At 52.6% G+C, this 18232-nt stretch overlaps 1 protein-coding gene and 1 long non-coding RNA gene across 4 annotated transcripts in view; one reads left to right on the top strand and one right to left on the bottom strand.

Moving 5' to 3' along the window:
* Nucleotides 1–18232, top strand: part of LOC310886170 — a 228797-nt gene that overhangs the window by 123077 nt on the left and 87488 nt on the right. The window lies entirely within an intron of this gene.
* Nucleotides 1–18232, bottom strand: part of GRIK3 (glutamate ionotropic receptor kainate type subunit 3) — a 141247-nt gene that overhangs the window by 74327 nt on the left and 48688 nt on the right. For 2 of the 3 annotated variants that reach the window (XR_014575198.1, XM_083810352.1), the window contains exons 1-4: nucleotides 8508–13652; nucleotides 6883–7140; nucleotides 5394–5575; nucleotides 1482–1535 (exon numbers count right to left, since the gene is read on the bottom strand). Coding sequence is in view for 2 of the 3 variants with exons in the window: in XM_083810352.1 (XP_083666478.1) it covers nucleotides 1482–1535; nucleotides 5394–5575; nucleotides 6883–7140; nucleotides 8508–9084 (1071 nt within the window). In the remaining variant the exon portion in view is untranslated. Of the gene's footprint in view, nucleotides 1–1481; nucleotides 1536–5393; nucleotides 5576–6882; nucleotides 7141–8507; nucleotides 13653–18232 lie in introns of those variants that run through there. The other variant, XM_083810353.1, reaches the window with a different exon arrangement.

The raw sequence follows: 18232 nt of genomic DNA, 5'->3' as shown, positions 1-18232 counted from the left end.
TCTGCCTCCCTAACTCGCAGCAGAAGTGACAGCAGGCATTAGGGAAGCTCCTGGGTTCGCAAGGACTCGTTTTCACAAGCTGCTGGGAAATTCCCAGAAGTGTTGAGCTCAAGGGGGTTCTCACTGCTCGGGACTCTATAGGACCTCCCGTGCGTTAGGTGCGGGCGCAGAAGGCTTGCTCCGGCAGACAGTCTGCGGTAGGGCTCATCACGTTGAAGTCAGTGAACTGTAGTCTTGCTGCCTAGCAAAATGTTGAAGCATTTCATGCCAAGTGTTGATACACTGTACTCAGTATTGACTAGGGACCTTTTAGAAACATTCAGTATAACATAATAGACTAATTCATTAGCACCCCATGGGTCTAGTACTGTAGACGCTGCAGCACATGCATTGCAAGCTAGAAAAACATTGCCTTAAGGAATGACAGATTAAAATATCTTTCCCATGGTATAACTGTTATTTCAGGAAAGTGGCATTAATTGTGATTGCTTATCTATTAATTTATTATAATTCTTTTTTTTTCCCCACCTCCAGGCTGTACCTACACATGAAATGTACTCTAGGCTCAGCTGGGGCTGATTAATAGGAGGTTATCTGGGAAATGCTTAAAGCTGCCTGGAATAGATAATGGCAGCAGGGGTAATTAACATGTCTTTTGCATTTGAAAAATAAATTTTGCAGTTTTTAGGGGTTAGTTTAGTCTGTTTCTTTCCTAAAGGCAAAAAGATAAATTGGATTTTTGAAATCACACAAAATTCAACAGTATACCAGACAATAGCATCCTAAATGGAAACAAAAGTGGCATGCCAAAAAACCCAGACCAAAATGCCTCCTGGTGTCAGAGAAGAACTGGCCCGTGTTTAATGAGTGTGGAGTTAATCTCAAGCTGAGTTCTTCTCATGCAAAATAAACCTGCAGTACTGAACTATTGACCACGGTGGGGCTGGTGCTGGGTTTTAAGGGAGACCAAGATGAGCACAGAGAAACACGCACCCGGGTCTTACTGAAACGTGGTCCCATCCCATCCCATCTACAACCTCACAAACTCACCCGTATGCTCATCTTTCAGCATGCGGGTAGCTGCACTGAAACCAAAATGAGCGAGAGGGGAAATAAAACCAAAGCCTGCATCTGTGCAAATCTGTGCGGCTCCAAAGGGCTTGAGCAGTCCAAGAGCAGCGAAGCGGAGACTGAAGCCTCTCGCAGTAAGTGCTCAGGCAGGGCTGCGGTGGTGGAGTTGGGATGACCAAATTGTCTGGTTTTAACCCAAAGCTGAGTCTAGCCCTGCTCTCACCTCTCTTGGGGTGCTGGTCCCCTTCCCCTTGTTTCCCCCCCTCCCCGCAGTAACGCCCTGCAGCCGTGCAGTGCACGTAGAAGAGGATGGGCGCCCAGCCTGCTCCCCGGCCCCTCCAAGCACCTCCTCGTCCCCCATGGGCTCACCAGCGAGGGTAAAAGGGCTTTGCACCGATTAGATACTTTACCAGAGTGGTGAAGATGAAGTGGTAGTATTCTGTCATCATTCCCATCGCCATGGCCTTGGGGAGAGCAGGGAAAGGAGGTTAGTAAGAGTGGGTACAAGAATATAACACCAGCCATGCAAAATAAAACTCGAGAGTCTGGCGGGAGGCAGACCCAGACGCCCAGCAGCTGGATTCCAGGCTAGAAGCAAAGCGAAAGGCTTTTTAGTTCCTGTATTTCTGGTGCTCTGCATCCCCTCCCCTTCAGTGTCTGTCCTTACAGCTTGTACATCTGACTCCTGTCCGTGTGTCCGTCCTTCCTGAGTCCTGCAGGCGGATTCCCCTGCAGTGCCTGGCTGGCAGCAGACCAGCAGAAGTGGAGGGGAGCGGGGGTGTCTCACCCCCCTCGGCCACGCCGCCGTGCTCCTGGGGGCTTTTGGCCACACCAAGCCCCACGTGTTCCAGCCCGACACGGATCTGCTCATGCAGATTGCTGGGATTTGCATAAACGCGCTGTGATCTGTGGGGTTTGTCACAAATCGTTACGGCCCAGAGGGTCCCCGGCTGGGTTACCTCGTGCAGACCCTCCAGAGCACATCGGGCACAGGTTCCTGCCTGGGAGCAGGTCACCTTGAGGCTGGTGGCTACAGCAGGAGATGCTCGTGGTCTGCACTGTGATGCTGGCTCTGTGAGCTTGTTTTCTGGAGAAAACGCATGCGAGACCGCTTTAAGATCTCCACTGATGGGAAAGCAACTTCAAGTCCCCCAGGAAATGTTTGCTTCCCTTGTATTTTTGCTAAAATTACTAGGGCAGAATTTAGCTCCGAGGAACGAAGTGACAGTTTGCAAAGAAGCAGGATGTCAAAAACATGGGGAAAGGAAAGGATCGAGATTACAAGCCTAGAAATTGTAAGGCTGGAGCGGGTCTTTACCCCTTGTTTCCTGGCCTGGAAATATCTTTTAGAAAGCCCGGTGCCCATGGATCTACAGAACTGCGTCCGAGGGCTCTCCTGCCCTGTACAGCTGGGTGCAGCAAGCTGGGGCTCGCTGACAGCTCAGCACGGGAGCCATCGGGGAGGTGCCGTGAAACCCCCAGCAACTCCTGAGGTTCCAGCGCAGGAGGCGATGGCTCCCCAGCGGAGCCGTTTCGGAGGTAGACGCGCGCTCCGGTGCTGCTGGGGGAAGCAAGCCCCAGCTCCCCGTACTGGCAGTGCAGCAGACATCTGGGTTTGTGGGGGAATAAATAAATGATAAACCTGTGGATGAGCTAGGGGCGAGCCCCAGGATGGGAACGGGAGCTCCATTAAAGTTAAGACAGGCACATCTGTGCACTGCAGAGTGCGGCAACTGTTCGGAAACAGCTGCCAAGGAGAGCGGGGAAGCTGGGAAACTGGAGAACAGCTGTAAAGCATTAAAAAGTGACCAAAAATGAGCTAGGCTAGAGAAACACAGGTAACCTGGGAGGGCCTCATGAGCGGGTGTAGCTCTCTGATGGGTTTCTGTAATGATTTGTGCGTCTAAGAGGGTGAAATTGTTTGGTGTCTCCAAGGAACCCGGACTGGACGCGGCAATGTCTGCACATCTTTGTGCCAGCTCTCGGGTTGTGATTCCTGGACTCATGACGTTTCAAAGCACTGTCCACATCACCAGTGAACTGCATGCCACTCGTGTTCTGGGAGAGTTTGCCATTGAATTACTTGGGAGCAAGAGCTGGACGGGCTTGGTCCTGTGTGCTCAGCTGGAGCTGCCTTCGTGAACGGTGGCTGTAGTTGCTCAAACCATTTTATGTCACCTAAAGGTAAATCCAGTACCGAGCGTTGGGAATTTTAGCACAAGCCCTTTTTGCCATCCGTCGGCACTGCACGGGAGCAGGCAGCAGAACACCTCCGCGGGTCGTGCCTGGGAGAAGCCGACACCAGAGGCTGAGTGAAGCAGAGCTAACTGAGGCTACAAAAAGCAGGGGGTAACCCTGGTGTGTAAGGGTTGCTGGTTCTGGGACAAACAGAGTGCCGGGCCATTTTTCCCTGACATTTTTGCCGTTCAGTTTATCTCTGCGTGTCGTTGTTCCTCCACCAGCACAAAGCAAGCTCAGGCTGCTCTGCCGCAGGGAGGAGGCTCGGGCTGTGTGCGAGGCTCAGCGGGAGGAGGCAGCGGCGGTCGGGGCTGGAAGTGCCTTTTCCTGGCCCCCCCCTGCTGTTCTGCAAGGGAAGGCGGCTGCTCCAGGTGTGTCTCTCTCATTTGGGGAGAAAGTTAGGAGATGAGGTTCCTGAGCTTCCTAATTCTTCAGCAAATGAGGGTGACAGAGATGAGGGGGTCTGTGTCGTGTGCTGCTCAGAGCCTCAACACTGCACGGATATGGAGAGAGAGCAGTCGCGGCACGATTTGGGTTTGTACAGCTTCCCAAACTCTGAAAATATTTGACTTTTTTCTTTTTTCTGTGTACACCGTGTAATATTGCTATGCAGAAATCCATGGCTGTGGGTCCTGAACTGCCCCCCCGCCCAAACCAGCCAGAAGGACTTGGGAGAAGTCCCTTCCCTTCAGTCCCCCCTCTCCTCCATCTTCCGCACTCTGTGCTTGCAACGCCGAGCAGAGCAGATGGCACAATAAACTATAATAAACCGCATAATAAGTGAACAGCACCAAACACAGCCAGCATGTTAAAATAATAGGCAGGAGACAATGAGTCCCTTCTATTGCTTTCTTTAATAATCCCTCCTAGGCTTTCTGATTTCTCTTCATTTTGCATCAAGCAGGTTGCAGGAGAAGTCTCTTTCTACATGCTTGCTTTCTCAGCCCTTCAGGGGATTTATTTAATCTGTGTGGCAGCGTCTTGCTGAGCTGCTCGGAGCAGCTCTTCCTCTGGCTGCTTTTTAGCCTTTTTTGAGACCATTTTCCTGTCTCACAGTGACCCCGCAGTGTACTGGCACTTGGGTCCAAGGGGTTGGGGCGAGCTGCAAACCTCCCGGTCTGCGAAAAACGCCAGTGGCAGAAGGGAGAGACGGAAGGGAGGCCAGTGAACGGAAAATCACTGACATCTGGCTTAAAGTGCAAGAATTGCACGCGGTGCTGGGAAGCACCTGGGGCACGCAGCCGCTCCCCGTGCTGACCCGGTCCTGTTGCAGCGAGGCACAGGACCATGAGCACAGCCCTGCGCCCAGCACCAAAACGAAGCTGTTACACCATGCCCCTCTGCACGGCGTGCAGTCACACCCTTGGGGCATGCAGCAGCACAGAAGGGAGGGAAGAGATTTAAAATCAGCGTTTAAACAGCTCGTGTGGGGCTAAATGAGCAGCCACAGAGGAGGCCTGGAGCTCGTCCCCCCCTGTACACAGCAGGGCAGAGGAGCAGAGGGGCAGTGCCGCGGGCTGCGCGCCACGGACGGGCTGGGGGCGCGGGGCTGGCACAACGGCTGCTCCCCTGACGTTTGCTCCTTCTTTCCAGGGGTCTGTCTCTCTGCGATGTGTTTTTTCATTGAAATCTACTTTTTTTTTTTTTTTTAGTGTAGAAATCCAGTCGTATCCTTGGAAAATTACACTCGGTGAAAATGGCAGGTTTGGATCAAAAAGGCGTAGGCTGGTTTCTTTCACAACCTCTATTAGCAGCCCGCTACCTGCGCTCTGGCTCATGCTCTTAAAAAAGGAAATATCGAAGTGTTTGTCTTATCAGGACGGGACTGGGGTTGTTTCGTGCTGGGGATGCCGAGACATAACCCTAACCTTGACTTTGCTGCTTTCTGAGTGCTCGCTGGTGCCTCCTTCCCGACTGCAATAAGACAGCCCTTGGTTTCAAAGGCTGCGCTGCGGGGTCTAGGAGTAAAATCACCCGTCGTACCCGAAAGGAAAGCTGTAGGTCTGCACGCCCACCCCCAGGGCTGTCCCCTGCCCTGTGCCAGCAGCATGGCCCCCACCATGGCCCCCGTCGGCCCCGCTCACCTGCTTGAGGATCTGAGCTGCCATCAGGTGGCTGCAGTCGAAGATGATGCGGAACTCCCGGCCCCGCTTCATCTCCTTCAGCAGCGGCCGCGCGTCGTCCGTGTCCAGCGGCAGCTGGCGGATTTTCAGGCGGATGTTGTACCTCGACGGGGCCATGATCAGCTCCTGCAGCCGAATCAGGCCTTCGGGCATGGCACAAAGACAAGGGCACAGCGTTACGGGACAGCAGAGCATGAGGTTTTCTTCTGGTTATTGTACGGAAGGCATCAAGACTTTCATCTCTCCCTCACATGGCCATTGCTATACAGTTAGCAAGGTAAAGGTGTGTGTCAGTCATTAAAAAACACACACAGAGACTTCCAGAATGGTTATTCTGGGGCGGATTGGCTTTTCCTGGTATTTTCCTGCTGCCTCTGCACCCAGCTGATGCAGAGCTGGGGTCCTTGCACTGGGTAGGAAGAGGAGAGCGGCAGATCCATCCTAACCTCTGCCATCTATGTCATCACGCCGGTTTTTTGTTTAGCAATATGCCCTTGAGAAAGGACAGGCTGTGTTAATCATCTACACAACAAATTAAAATCCACATTATTTACCATACACAACAGGAAAGGGAAAAAAAAAAAAAAAGAAAAAGCACTTAGATTTATGAATAGCATAGTTCATAACGGTCACTTAATCACAACTTGTAACTGTCTTGCTGCCCTCAGAATTCATTTCTATTTTATGCAGAAGGTACAAAGCCAGACTGGATGCAGCTGCACAGGAATTATTGGTATCTAATGTTGCAAGAAGAAATTCAGCAGATGCCTATTGCAGGGAGGAAAATAGAAGCATGTCCCTGTGCATAGTAGAAGAAATGCATTAGAATATGCCATGAAGGGAACATACTGTGACCCACATTTGCAAAACAGGAATGTCAAACTGTGTTCTCATCAGCCCTCCCCTAAAGAAACCATTTGGTTTAGTGGAATTAGGTTGGACAGGCTACCCAATGTGTCTTTTGTTCCTGTTTTTTTTTTCCCCCCTTTCTTTTTATCTGCAGTGCTGTGCAGCACTTTGCTTTGTTTAAGTATCAACAGCATTCTTCATGTGAAAAACTTTGTCAGCTGTGTTTTATAGAATTAGCCAGAAAACGAAAAAACTTTCCAGAGCTGCTTTTGCTTTTAGCTGGGAAACTGCATCCCCAGTGGCAGGCACAGAGCGGGGTCTTTGCTGGTGCGGAGGGGCACGGCGGTGCCCCGTACAATAGGGTGGGGGCAGCGTGCCCCCAGACACTTAATCCTCCCCTTGACCCTTTGCTGGCAGAGCTGGTGCTGAGGGTTTACCCATTTCCCAAGCGGGCTGTGAATAAAATGCTTCAGAAAGGATCCCAGGGTTTACTGCACATGCTGTCATTTTGCCCCTTAAAGGGTTTCTTAGAAAAGTTCCTAAATGGGACCCACAACAACAAAAAAATCTGGATTCCTCCTTTAAAACTCCCTTTGCCTACCTGTGCTGTCATCGTACACCACGGTGGCTGACCTCCACTTCAGGTACTGCACCAGGTCCAGGATGGCATGGCTGAGGGAAGAATAGTCGGGGTACAGGTTGACGTAGAAAGTGTCCTTGTTATCCAGCGGGTGGTGCTTCCACCGCAGCTGTATGTGGGGGACCTCCAGGGCATTGCAGATGGACTGGACGGCGTTGGTGCAGGAGCCTTGGGACGGGCCGAATATTGCTACGACCCCGAGGGCGAGCTGGTCGCAGGCTGGAGGAGGAGGGAAGAGGCGGTCAGAGAAACACGAGGCAGCTTTGGGGGTGAGGGGGGCACTGGACGGACGGACAGACAAGCTCCTGGGCACTAAGGGCAGTACAGGTACTGGGTGATTACAGCAGTGAAGAGAGGCGGGAAGAGGGAGGGAGGAGGGCAGGCGAGGCTCTGGACCCATGGCTGGAGATGTTCCACATCAGGAATGCTGCTCAGCCTGCTAGAGCTGAGCCTCCAGAAACATGAACAAGGTACATCTCCGTCCTCCTGCTCCTGTTCAGAAGGCTGTCTGCCCATTCTTCCTTCCTCGGCCTCTTCCTGCAGCTCCCCAGCAGCTCCCGATTTATTGCTGGACACCCGTTGGTGTCCCCCTCCCTCCCATGCTCCCAGCCAGCAGAGCCTGGGCCAGGGCCACCGGCACCGGCACCGCCGCGCTCCTCGGCAGCGTGGTGCTGAGCCACGATTGGGGCCACTCATCCACACCGCGGGGATGAAACGTCCTCGGGGGACTGACACCGCCCGACCTGAGCCGTGTTTAGGCAAGTATTGCCATTGATCTCAGCTGCGTGTGCTCCAGGGAGTGATTAGAGCTCAGCGCCAGCAGGGCAGGGGCTGCCCAGGGAGCGCAGCCAGCAGGGCCGTGCCTGGTGCGAACACGGAGCTGATCAGCATCGCCCTGACAAATGCATTTTCCCGTCACTTTTAATAGAATTTGCTTTTTGCAGAATAATGCTTTCCGTGGCTCCGTTGAAGCTATCGCTGAGAAATTAAAGCAGAACAACTGCAGTTAGGGCTGGAGGCATTTTTAGGGGAAAAAAATGTGCAAATTTTTCACAGGAGCGGACTATTTCTCCATTCCCTCTGCAGCCTCCCTCCGAACTGGGAGCTACCACGGAGCTTTCCCACAGCACCTTTGGGTGCTGCCAGAGCAGAAGCAGGCTCGCCGGGCCCCCAGGTCATGCCGGTGCTGTGCGGTCCTGCTCCTGCCCTCCCCTCCGGTACCTCACCCAGGGCACTTCAGATGTGCCGCTGCTGTTAGGAAGGGACGGTCTGCTAGGAGGAGAACAGACCTCCTGCACCGGGGGTGTGCAAATTGCCGGGGATACAATAAAATAAGCACAGGCATGGCCTGCAGGCCTTCGCTCAGGATGAGAAGCAAATGCTGAAAGGAGCTGTGTGAGGTTTGCAAAGGAAAAAGGAGAGAATGGTCGTTCCCTTGTACTAACGTGCCTCGGGAAGGTCACCTCTGGGCGGACTTCTAACTGGGAGCGCTGAGCGGAGCAGGACGGTGCTGGGTTCGAGCCAAGCCACGTGGGTTTGGGCTGAACAGATACCACAAAGCTGCGAGGCGTGTGCCGTGTTCTTACCTTTCTTGGTTGCTTCAAAGCTGTCGTGGAAGTGTATCCGCTGAATGTCGTAGGTGAGCGTTGTGTTAGGCAGCAAGGTTCTGTTTCTGTTGATAATATTGGCGGAAAATCGAAAGGCTTGCTCTTCGGCACTCATAACCTGGGTGTTGGGGCCATCTGCGTACTCAAAGATTCCTCCTGGAAGACAAGAGAGAGGCAGGAGTGAGCCGGGGGAAGCTGGATTCAAACCCTTGTGTCGCAAGGACAACAAAACCCCTGGCTGGACCCGTGACATTTGCAAGCGGAACAAGGACGTGTCCCCGTCTGAATAAGGACATGAAAACATTTGAGGTTTTGTTACGTGCTGGTTCACGGCAGTGTTCAGACTGCCAACTTTGCTGCGGAGACGCTGCGGGGCCGTGCTCAGGGCCCCCTCGTGCAGAGCTGCCCCTGTCCCTGCTGGCTGCTCTGGGGCCCTTTGTAGCGCCCTTCTCATCTTCTGCCCTTCCTGCTGCTGGCTTATCCAGGTTCGTAACGCAGACCAGCAGAGACTTCTGAATTTGCCAACCCTACAGCTTCTCTGCTCAGTAATGCACATCCTGAATGCACGCTTCCCAGCGTTCGAGAGCTGTTAATGCCATTGCACCTCCCCAAGGGCAACAAGCTCATGTCGGAGGATTGCTGCGCTTCTCGGCTCCGTGTCTCTAAGTCTTGTCCTCAATTCCCCACTGACAGCCAGTCTAATTGAAGTGACTCAGTGCAGGCGTAAATTATGTAATTGGACGTCCTTGTCTCTGCGTCGGCACAGTCCCGTGCCCCTTCCAGAACCACGGAAAGACACATAAACCTTGCTCTGTCTTATTAAAAAGTAAACCAAAATAATTAATGGATGAGCGAGATAAGCAAGTGCAATTGGTAACAGATGGTCTCTGGGTTCATTAGCAGAAAGAAAATCTTCCTCTTCGATTTAAGGTAGTCCTAAAATGTTTTGTTATAGACAACAGATGTCTAGTCAGCCCTCCTAGTTTTCAGGCAACCGCAGGAATCCTCCTCCAGGAGCCAGAAGGCGTGAGCCATACTTCTTGTGGCAATTCGGCGTTAGCCAACGCTGCCACTGTGATGAGAGGCAAGCTGACGTTTCTGTCAGCAGCCAAACTCGGTACCCCCTACAGGAACCCACCCGAAGCCGGGGCTGAAGGAGCCTCAGCACCAACCGCTGGGCATTTTGCACAGTGAGGACACGAGGGAAGTTGTAGGAAGCGCCCGCTGTGATCATGGCAGGTTGCTTCCCTCCTCTTCTCTGCACGCTTTGTGCCTCTGTGTCCCCAGCTGTAAAGCGTGGTGTTTAATTTCCATTGATAAACATGCAGAAACGTTTGAGTTGTTCACTGCATGTCTCTGATGGGCAGAAATGTTTTTGATCTCAGTACTAACATGGGCAATAGGGAAAGAATAGAGAAAAAGAGGCTGGGTGCTTGTTCTGGAGCCCCCTTTCAATCCCACGCGATCTTCAACAAATCCCTTATGACCTCATTTTTAATCTAGAATGCCTAGCAATATAGACAGGGGCCTGGAAAAATTGTCCAGGTGCCTCACTCTCACTGTATCATGCTGAAACATTTGGTTATTGACTGGCACACGGAAAATGATTCATCCACGTCAGTGTTTGTATATGCTGGTAGCTCATCGAAATTTCATAAGGTAGGGAAGGTTCGTGCTCAATATTACACCAGAAACAATAAACAGAAATAAAGTGAGCATGAGATTCATCCTTCCTGTACGAAGCTTTACTGTCCAGAACATCTTAGCAAAACATTTTTTGTTTTCCAGCATCATCCTGAAGTGATAACAGGGTTGTGTTGCGCTGATTCCCAAGCAGCTGGTGTTGGGCAGCCTCCTAGCCCCGAGCTCGCAGGGCTGCTTTGCAGCACGCCTTATGATAATGGATACAGAAGGGCTGGGTATGGGGCTTACTGGTGCTTGAGCCCAAATAAATTCACCTTCCAGACATCCAATTGGATGTAATAGGCTTCTCGACAGAGAAGGATTTTCTGTGCAGCCACCCAATAGCCTGAATTTAGTACCAGGCGGCGAGAGAGCAGACAGGCACGAGCAATATATTTCTGGCTACACTGCTGGGTGCTGAAAATAGCGGGACAATGTGAAATCTCTGGCATTTGCTAAGGTGTTAAAAGCAGCCACCGCATGCAACAGACTGCTCTTTTTCTCGGAGGCGCGGCGGGAAGGGGAGCATCTGATGGCAGATCTCGCGCTGCAGCCGCCGCGCCGCGAGCAGCCTCCCTTCCTCGCTGGCTCCTGCCTCTCTCCTTCAGATCTGCTCATTGCAATCATTATTTAAAGAGCCTAATAACCGGCTTGAAACAGCTGATTAATGCATAATCTTCATCATGATTACATAGCATAACTGGCATTAATTTGAAAAGCCAGCTAATTATGAAAATAATTGTTGCAGCTCTTCCATTTTAGCAAAATGGGGAATATCAGCTCGTGCTGTGGAGAGGATGAGGGACGCGGCATCAGTTTGTGCCCCACAACCGACCACGGTTAAAATGAAGCTAGGCAGTTTGCTGTAAAGGTGTCGGGGCAAACACACCTCCCTTGCCCTTCAGTTAGCACGGTGAAATCATCACCAGTTCTGAAAATTGTACGTTCACCCTCAAAATGGACACTGCGACTATTTAAAGGAAATATTTCCCCCAGTTGTATTTACACACAAGGATTCTCCTTGACAGTGGTGAAAGCAGAGGGAGCTCAGGCTCCCACCAGCTCGCAGGAAAGCCAAGCCTTTTCTCTCTCCGTCCTTGCTTTGGATTCGTTTTTTAAAAGTCCACAAAAAGGCCTTCACACTTCCAGGCAGAAACCCGTTTTTCCCTTGAAACAAAAGACATCAGATACCTGCTGTTTTTTTTTCAGCAAACAACATCAGGCAATTCTCGCTGAATTCACCACTTCTAATCACAAAAATCCATCGGCAGTAAATGTGGTGAGATGCTGCTGGGAGGGAAGCAGTTACACAGCCGAGGAAGATGAATGCTCCCCAAGAAATAAGGAGCGCCTTCACCCGCTGCTGCGGCAGGCAGGAAGCCCTGGGCACAGCGCCCTGTGCCCTCCGGCCCAGCCACCCCTCCCTTGTGCTGCTGTCTCCTTGTCTCTCTCCAGCACCGCTGGTGCCAGCTCCGGGCCGGGAAGGAGCAGAGGAGCGGGGCCAAGCAGGGGCAGGGGACGTGGCTGCGGTGGAGAACTCCCAGACAGGGGCACGGATGCGCCCTGGTGCCCTGGAGCGACTGCATCTGCTTTGAGGTAGAACCGCATCTATCGTGGTGCAGGCGTGGTGCAGACCGTTATGCTCCAACACTCTGAAACGTGCCCTCGGGTGGGATGTAGCACTCGGTGTGGCAGCAGGGGAAAGTCTGGGGGGCTGCAAAACGCCTGCAGCCCTCCCTGTGCTCCCCAGGGAGCACCATCGCCTGTGGGGCTGCGCCAGGAACTTCCCCGGGGCTTTGCTCTGGTGAGATACAGAAAGTCAATGGGCTATAAAAAGTCAACAACAAAACAGTCCTACTTTTATATACCTATAAACAAGTTTCATCAGAGATAGTAAAACTGAAGGGCCTCTGCTGTTGCTCTCTCTCGAAACCGTTCCTGCCTCCGCCCTGCTTTGGAAGTTATTTCCGACGCCTGGGAGATGAATTGCCTCTGCTCACTTGGGCTGGTGCTAATGACCTTTCCTCGGTATTGCCTCTTTGTCTATTCACATCACAGCTCCCTTGTCCTCCTTACCTCCGCTCCGCGGGCAGATAAGAGATGGCAGCGCCGAGGTCTGACACGCCGACAGCTCCCAGCACTGCCCTGCCACGTCCTCCTGATGCTCATCAGAGCACTGCCTGCCTGCTTAGTGCAGGCAGGGACCGTGCTGTTCCCTTCCCCAGTCAGGGAAGCCCACAGATCCCATCCTGCAACGCCACAGGTTGTTGGACACGCACTGAGGCTTAACAGCTTAGGGTTGAGCTTGTTTGCATGCATGTTTCTTCCTGAAAACCTTCATTTTATGCCATGTATGTGCAGCAGTTAGTACAACAGGAACCAGATCTGGGAATCAGCCTTCTAGAAGAAGCTTCAGTCCAGATTAGATATCTTCCCAGGCAGAGTACTATCAAATGCAATCGGTCGTTATTGCTTTTACATTTCTGGTGCTGAAGTCATCCGTCCTCCTCTTTTTGGCGCTGGAAAGCCAGCAGAGCCACGCACTTCAAAGTATCCCCCCGGCACCCCAAAGCCCAGCTGGTGGGACAGGCGTGTAGGCGTGAGGCAGGACGTGTGCCGGCGAGCTTCATGTCATCAGAGAGTGCTTTGGGTTGGGAGGGACCTTCAGGATCATCCGATTCCACCCCCCGCCATGGGCAGGGACACCTCCCACGAGGGCAGGTTGCCCAGAGCCTTTCATCCCTCCTGGGCACGGCAGACGAGGGTACAAGTCCCCCGCTTCAACAGACGGCTGCCGCAGCCTTCGGCGCCCACTGCTTTAATGGGGGGAAAAAAAAGGCAAAAGGAGGCGTTTGAAGTTTTCTTCATTGAAGATCTGAAGGCTGGGACTGTACAGCAACCCGAAGGCTGTGCGTTTCATGTCCTCCGCTGCGCTGCGACGCATCCGCTGCTCCCGCAGCAAAGAAGGGCTGTGCTGCTGCAGGTCGGCAGGTGGACGGCACGTCGTGGTCCCTGCTGGGAGAACTGGGAGAACTGGGAAGCCAAGGACCTGGGACAGTCATTAGCAAGCCTGGGGGAAAAAAAAAGGCTCCAGCGTTATCGGATGGGGGACCATACTGGTTTTCCTCCACATCTGTGGTGAGTGTCATCTGTTCTGCATTCCTCCAACTGGGATCCCAAAGCGTTGCAGCGCTGGTGTTTTGGAAAATAGATGGGGGAAGGCACGGGGAGGACAAGCTGAGGCCATCCTCGCAGTGGAAACCTGTGTGTGTTCTCCGTTGTTACTTCTGGCTTCTTGGGTTTTAGACGTCAGTCGCCAGGCACGTTGAAGAAGTGTTTGTCTTTTACCTTTAAAGTAGGCTAATTGCTCTCCAGAGAATGTCAATCCGCAAATGAGAAAACACACTAATTAGAATCAACTTCACATCTTATTATTTTGTATGATTTCATTCAGTTTGATTCGATTTGATTTGATTTGATTTGATGACCACTGACAGTGGTGCTGAGGTGGGGACTTTGCAAAATTCAGACTGCGGATCCGAAGCAAAAGCCCGAGACGGCCCCTTGGACACCGAGCAGAGGGGCAGCCACCGGGAAGGGAGGCTTCCAGGGGCTGAGCAGCACCAGGCGAACCCCTCTGCCCAGGGTAAAACCCGGGTCCCAGCAAAATTCCCCCTGATGGCAATCAGAACAGGCCCAAATGTTCTGCATCCAGCAAAGATCTGCTGTCCCCCTCCCGTCTTCGTCTGGACGAGCTTTGAGACGGCCCTGGCGGGAGCCTCGGTCAGCGGGCTGGAAATCCTTTTTCGTGATTTCCCTTACCCGTAGCTGCAACCGCACAGGCTGAGTGCAGCCGGTTATTTTTAGCTCCATGGAAAGCCAAGTCAAGAAAGTCAAAGTATTTTAGTATTTTGGGTTTTCACTTTGTCCCCTCTCCTCTGTAACAAAACAAACAGCTTCCTTCTCAGAAAGAAAATTCCTGCAGCCCTCGGTGTGCGGTGTGATCTCTTATATTTTATTCCTTATAAAATCACGGAGTTATTTAGCTTTGAAGAACAACTATTTCTGATAACACTTTTCTCTCCCCCGCTGACAGTGTTGTTAACACATTTAGACAGCTTTCTGACAGTCTCTTTCCATGTGACATCCTGGAAGAAATACTTGTTTTGAAATAGCTCGTAGTGAGGATGCAGCCAGCCTCAGCTCCTCCAGAGACTCGAGAGCTCCTGCCTCCTCTTACCGAGCTCTTGTGCCCAGAGAGCTCTATTTTCTGTGTCTTCTCTCCAAGGCCACAAAATGCCTTTATTCTCGAGCAGCAGGGCCCTGGCAATTTGTCCTCTCTGATGTGCTTGGTTTGGGGACAGCGTTAGCACATGGGACCTGTACTTGTGCCTCCTCCTGCAGGATGAGCAGGGCGGGAGATCCCACTGGGCTGCTCCACGTCTCCTCCAGGGCCGCTGGTGGTGCTGATACAGGGAAATGAGACCACATCGGTGGGAGGTAAAGGAAAGATCTCAGAAGCACGAGGCTGGGTACTGGGAATCGAGCAGGAGCTCCCCACGGCCGCCCGTTCAGCACGTGGCGGTCTCACGCACAACAGCACCGATGCAGTGAAAACAGGAGAATCCAGAAGGCAATAAATAGCACGCACAAATAAAACCGACGCACAAAAACAACAACACAAAAGAAGAAGAAAAAAAGCAACAACTGATTTATTCCCTCAAAATGATCTCCTTCCACTTTTCCCCAAGGAGCTGCTGCTACAAAATGCTCCAGAACCAAAGCGCAGCCGAAGCTGGAGCTGCTCCCTTGCTCAGCCAGGGGCTGATGCCAGCTGCTGTGCTCCAGACAGGAACCAAATCAGCCTCCAAGCTGACGAAAGAGGAGGGCAGTGCTGGGGAGGCACCAGGAGCTCCCAGCCTCCAGCACCCGCTCACTCGGGGACCTTCCCCATGCCCGGCGTGGAGCCTCTGCCCCCAGCCCATGGCATGCTCCTGCGGTCAGAGCATGCAGGGTGAAGGCAGAAGCGGTCCAGCTTCGGCTACATGCAGTGAGCAGCCCTCGAGGCTTATTGAAACAAACCTTCTGGCAAAGGAACTGAAAATAATTCCTTAGGTCCATCAATCAGTTTCTGATTCTGACAGAGAGGCAGGATCTGAATTCCCATCCCCTTAAACTGCTCCTGATCATACATCAGCCTTGTCACTTCAGCGTGGCGCCGCTTAATGTGATGCAACACAGCCGAGTATCCAAAGCAATTTCAGGCCTCATAAACACGCGCGTGCCAGGGCGCCCCTCCGCAGCAGCCTGCCCGCTGCGGCTCGCGGCCCCTGCCCACGGAGGCTGCTCCCTCGGGGCTGCCGATGGAAATCCAGGACACAGACCCTGGGACAAGCACCGACCTCACAGCTGCTGTGTCCAGGCTTCCTGAGTGCATCACGCTTATTTTTTATAAAGAAAAGAGAGCAAAGGTGAGAGTTGAGGTTTGCGACCGCAGCCCCGAGGCTGCTGCCCGTGCAGCGGGGCTTTCCCGGGGAGCCCCCGCCGGCTGGCAGGCGGGGAGTCACACCCCAGGACCTCAGACAGCCACGCTTTGCGGCAGGATGCCAAGCCAGGTATCTGCTGAGTAATGCCAAGGAAATGAATTCAAGCAGAAAATGAAATATGCAGAATGTGTGTCCCATAAGGAGGGGTTGTCCTGCCTGCCAGGGCAGAAGGCCCATGGCAGTAGTTTGATCCATTCCAAAGTCTGTGCTCCCAAGGGACGGCGCCTCCCTCTTTTTCCGTTTTGATATAAAATATGCAAAACCTGATTTCGTTTGCACTGTGTTAGGTACTTCATGGCACTAGGGGTGGCGTTCTTCTCCTATGTATAAGCTGTTAATGGACGAGCAGTCAAGTGGCACAGAAATACATTATTAATGTTTCTCGTTAAATTAACTGATTACAAGCACTGTAGCTAAAATGTATGTATCAGCACTTTACTCACACTAAATGAGAAATTAATGGAATATGGCGCCTTGTTTTGTAATGGAAAGCAGATAGGGATGCTCTGAAGAGCCGTGCCCTCACAGAGGACCTGCACATTCGGCGCACGGGACGCATCTGACTTGGTGCCTCCTTGGGGTGTGCAGGGATTTGTGTCCTCGCCACCCTGGGGGCTGTCACAGTGGTGACAGAGGGGTGGGGACGGGCTCCTGTCTGCACACACGTGTGCTGGTGGCAGCTTCTGGAAGTGAACTTCTCCTAGTTCGCAGCTCACACGACCTAATTGGCATCGTGTGCTCTGCGAGCGAGCCACTGCTGCTGCATGTTTTACATCTCGGGCGGCGCGTTTACTGCAGCAGCAGTGCGTAACCCTGACCAAGCGAGCGGATCAAAGCGCTAATCTGAGATCAAAGGCCTTCAGCAGTGCTACAGCAGAAATAAATTAAGTTAGCAGCAGATTTCTTAATGATATTTACATTTCTAATTTGCATAATACATGATTAAAATGAAACGGGCATTTTTATTTTTTTTACGCAGGCTCAGTTAATTAATTAAAACAAAAATGCGTCCCCATACTCTCCGAGGAGTGGATTGCTACCAAGATGCAGCAGTGACAATGCCAAGAAACTTTTGGTCCCACTGCGTGCACCGTGGCACCACGGCACCGGGTGCACGGCTCTGGTCGCTGGGTGCCAGCCCCAGAAATCCCCATGGGGAAGAGCTGTCGGAAGGCGCCCGGTGACGGCCACCACCGGTGTCCTTCACAGTGACACAGAAGGGCTCCCCCAGGGGCAGCAGTTAGGCTTTAAGCTGCCTTCTCTCTCAGAACAATCGATCTTGGAAGTTTGGGGCTACCCACGTGCAAATTGCTATCAGATGCCTCACCACGCGCTCACTTTGGTTCATTAGCAGTTCAGATTCTCATTGCGCACGGGTTGCCACCAGCGTGGAATTAAATCCCAGTGTTTGTGCCTGCCTCTGGCTCATGATAGCCCCCGCTCCTGGGGGAGAAGAGCTGGGTTTGGTCGTGCTCGCGGGTGCAGGTTGAGTCTGATCGCCAAATGTGCCCACCGGAGTGCTCCCCGGGGCCGTCACCCCCTGCGTTGTCACTGCCCTGATGGGCACAAGCAGCGAGACGAGACACCCCCTCCCCAAAAGCTCACCCAGCAGAGCTGTCCTGGAAATGGCGGGTGGCGGAATAAATCAGGCACGCTCAGGTGTCATTTTTACAGCCGTGCTTTGGGCTATGAGCACATTTTAAACTGTAATGTATGGGAGGAAGAAAAAAGTTTGAAAGCTTAAAATTATTAAGGATGTACGATGCCGGGTTTAGGCAACACAGCTGTAAGTACATTTTTCTATTGTGTTTTATTGCTCTGCGGTGTAATCTGGTGTTATATGCGATGTCCATCTGGCGCACGGTTCAAGCGAAATAAGAAGCAGGGAAACAAGGCCACAGCTGAAATAAATCCAGGCTCGTGTCTGTGATTGACTGGGCTTGTAGCAGAAAGTGCAGGATGATGAAATGCTCAGGATTTGTCTTCATCTTGCGCCGCGGAGCTCGGTGCGGGACTGTCCCCCTGTCCCTGCCCTGCACTGGCGCACGCGGGCCTCTGCTGAGCTTCTCACCTTTGCTGGTGCAAAGTGGCTCTGAGTGCTTAATTTGGGAAAACTTCTAAACCAAATACAGAGCACTGAAAACCAGAAACGCTCCATTTTGGCAGAAAGCTGCCCTCTCCATTGAACAGGAGCGGGCAGTTCTGTGGCCAGCGGCGCTACAGGAGCGCAGGTGCTCACCGATGACCCACCCCTGTCACCAGCAGCTGTGCCCAATCTGAACCTTGTCCCAAAATTAAGGAGCCGGAACTCATTCCTAAGCACGCAACCTGCTGTCGGGATGAACCCCGCGGAGGCAGAGCGGTGACGCTGACCACCGGCGCTCCTCCGAGTGCTCAGCCTGGAGTGGCGCCGGTTGGCAGGCCGGGGGATTCAGTGTCCCCATTTTCCCTCCCCGCCTGCCAGTTACTTGCTCC

Source organism: Anser anser, assembly GCF_964211835.1.
Source record: "Anser anser genome assembly, chromosome: 24".
Taxonomy (NCBI): Eukaryota; Metazoa; Chordata; class Aves; order Anseriformes; family Anatidae; genus Anser; species Anser anser.
The sequence above is the reverse complement of the archived record's forward strand: the minus strand, read 5'-3'. Positions and strand labels throughout refer to the sequence as shown.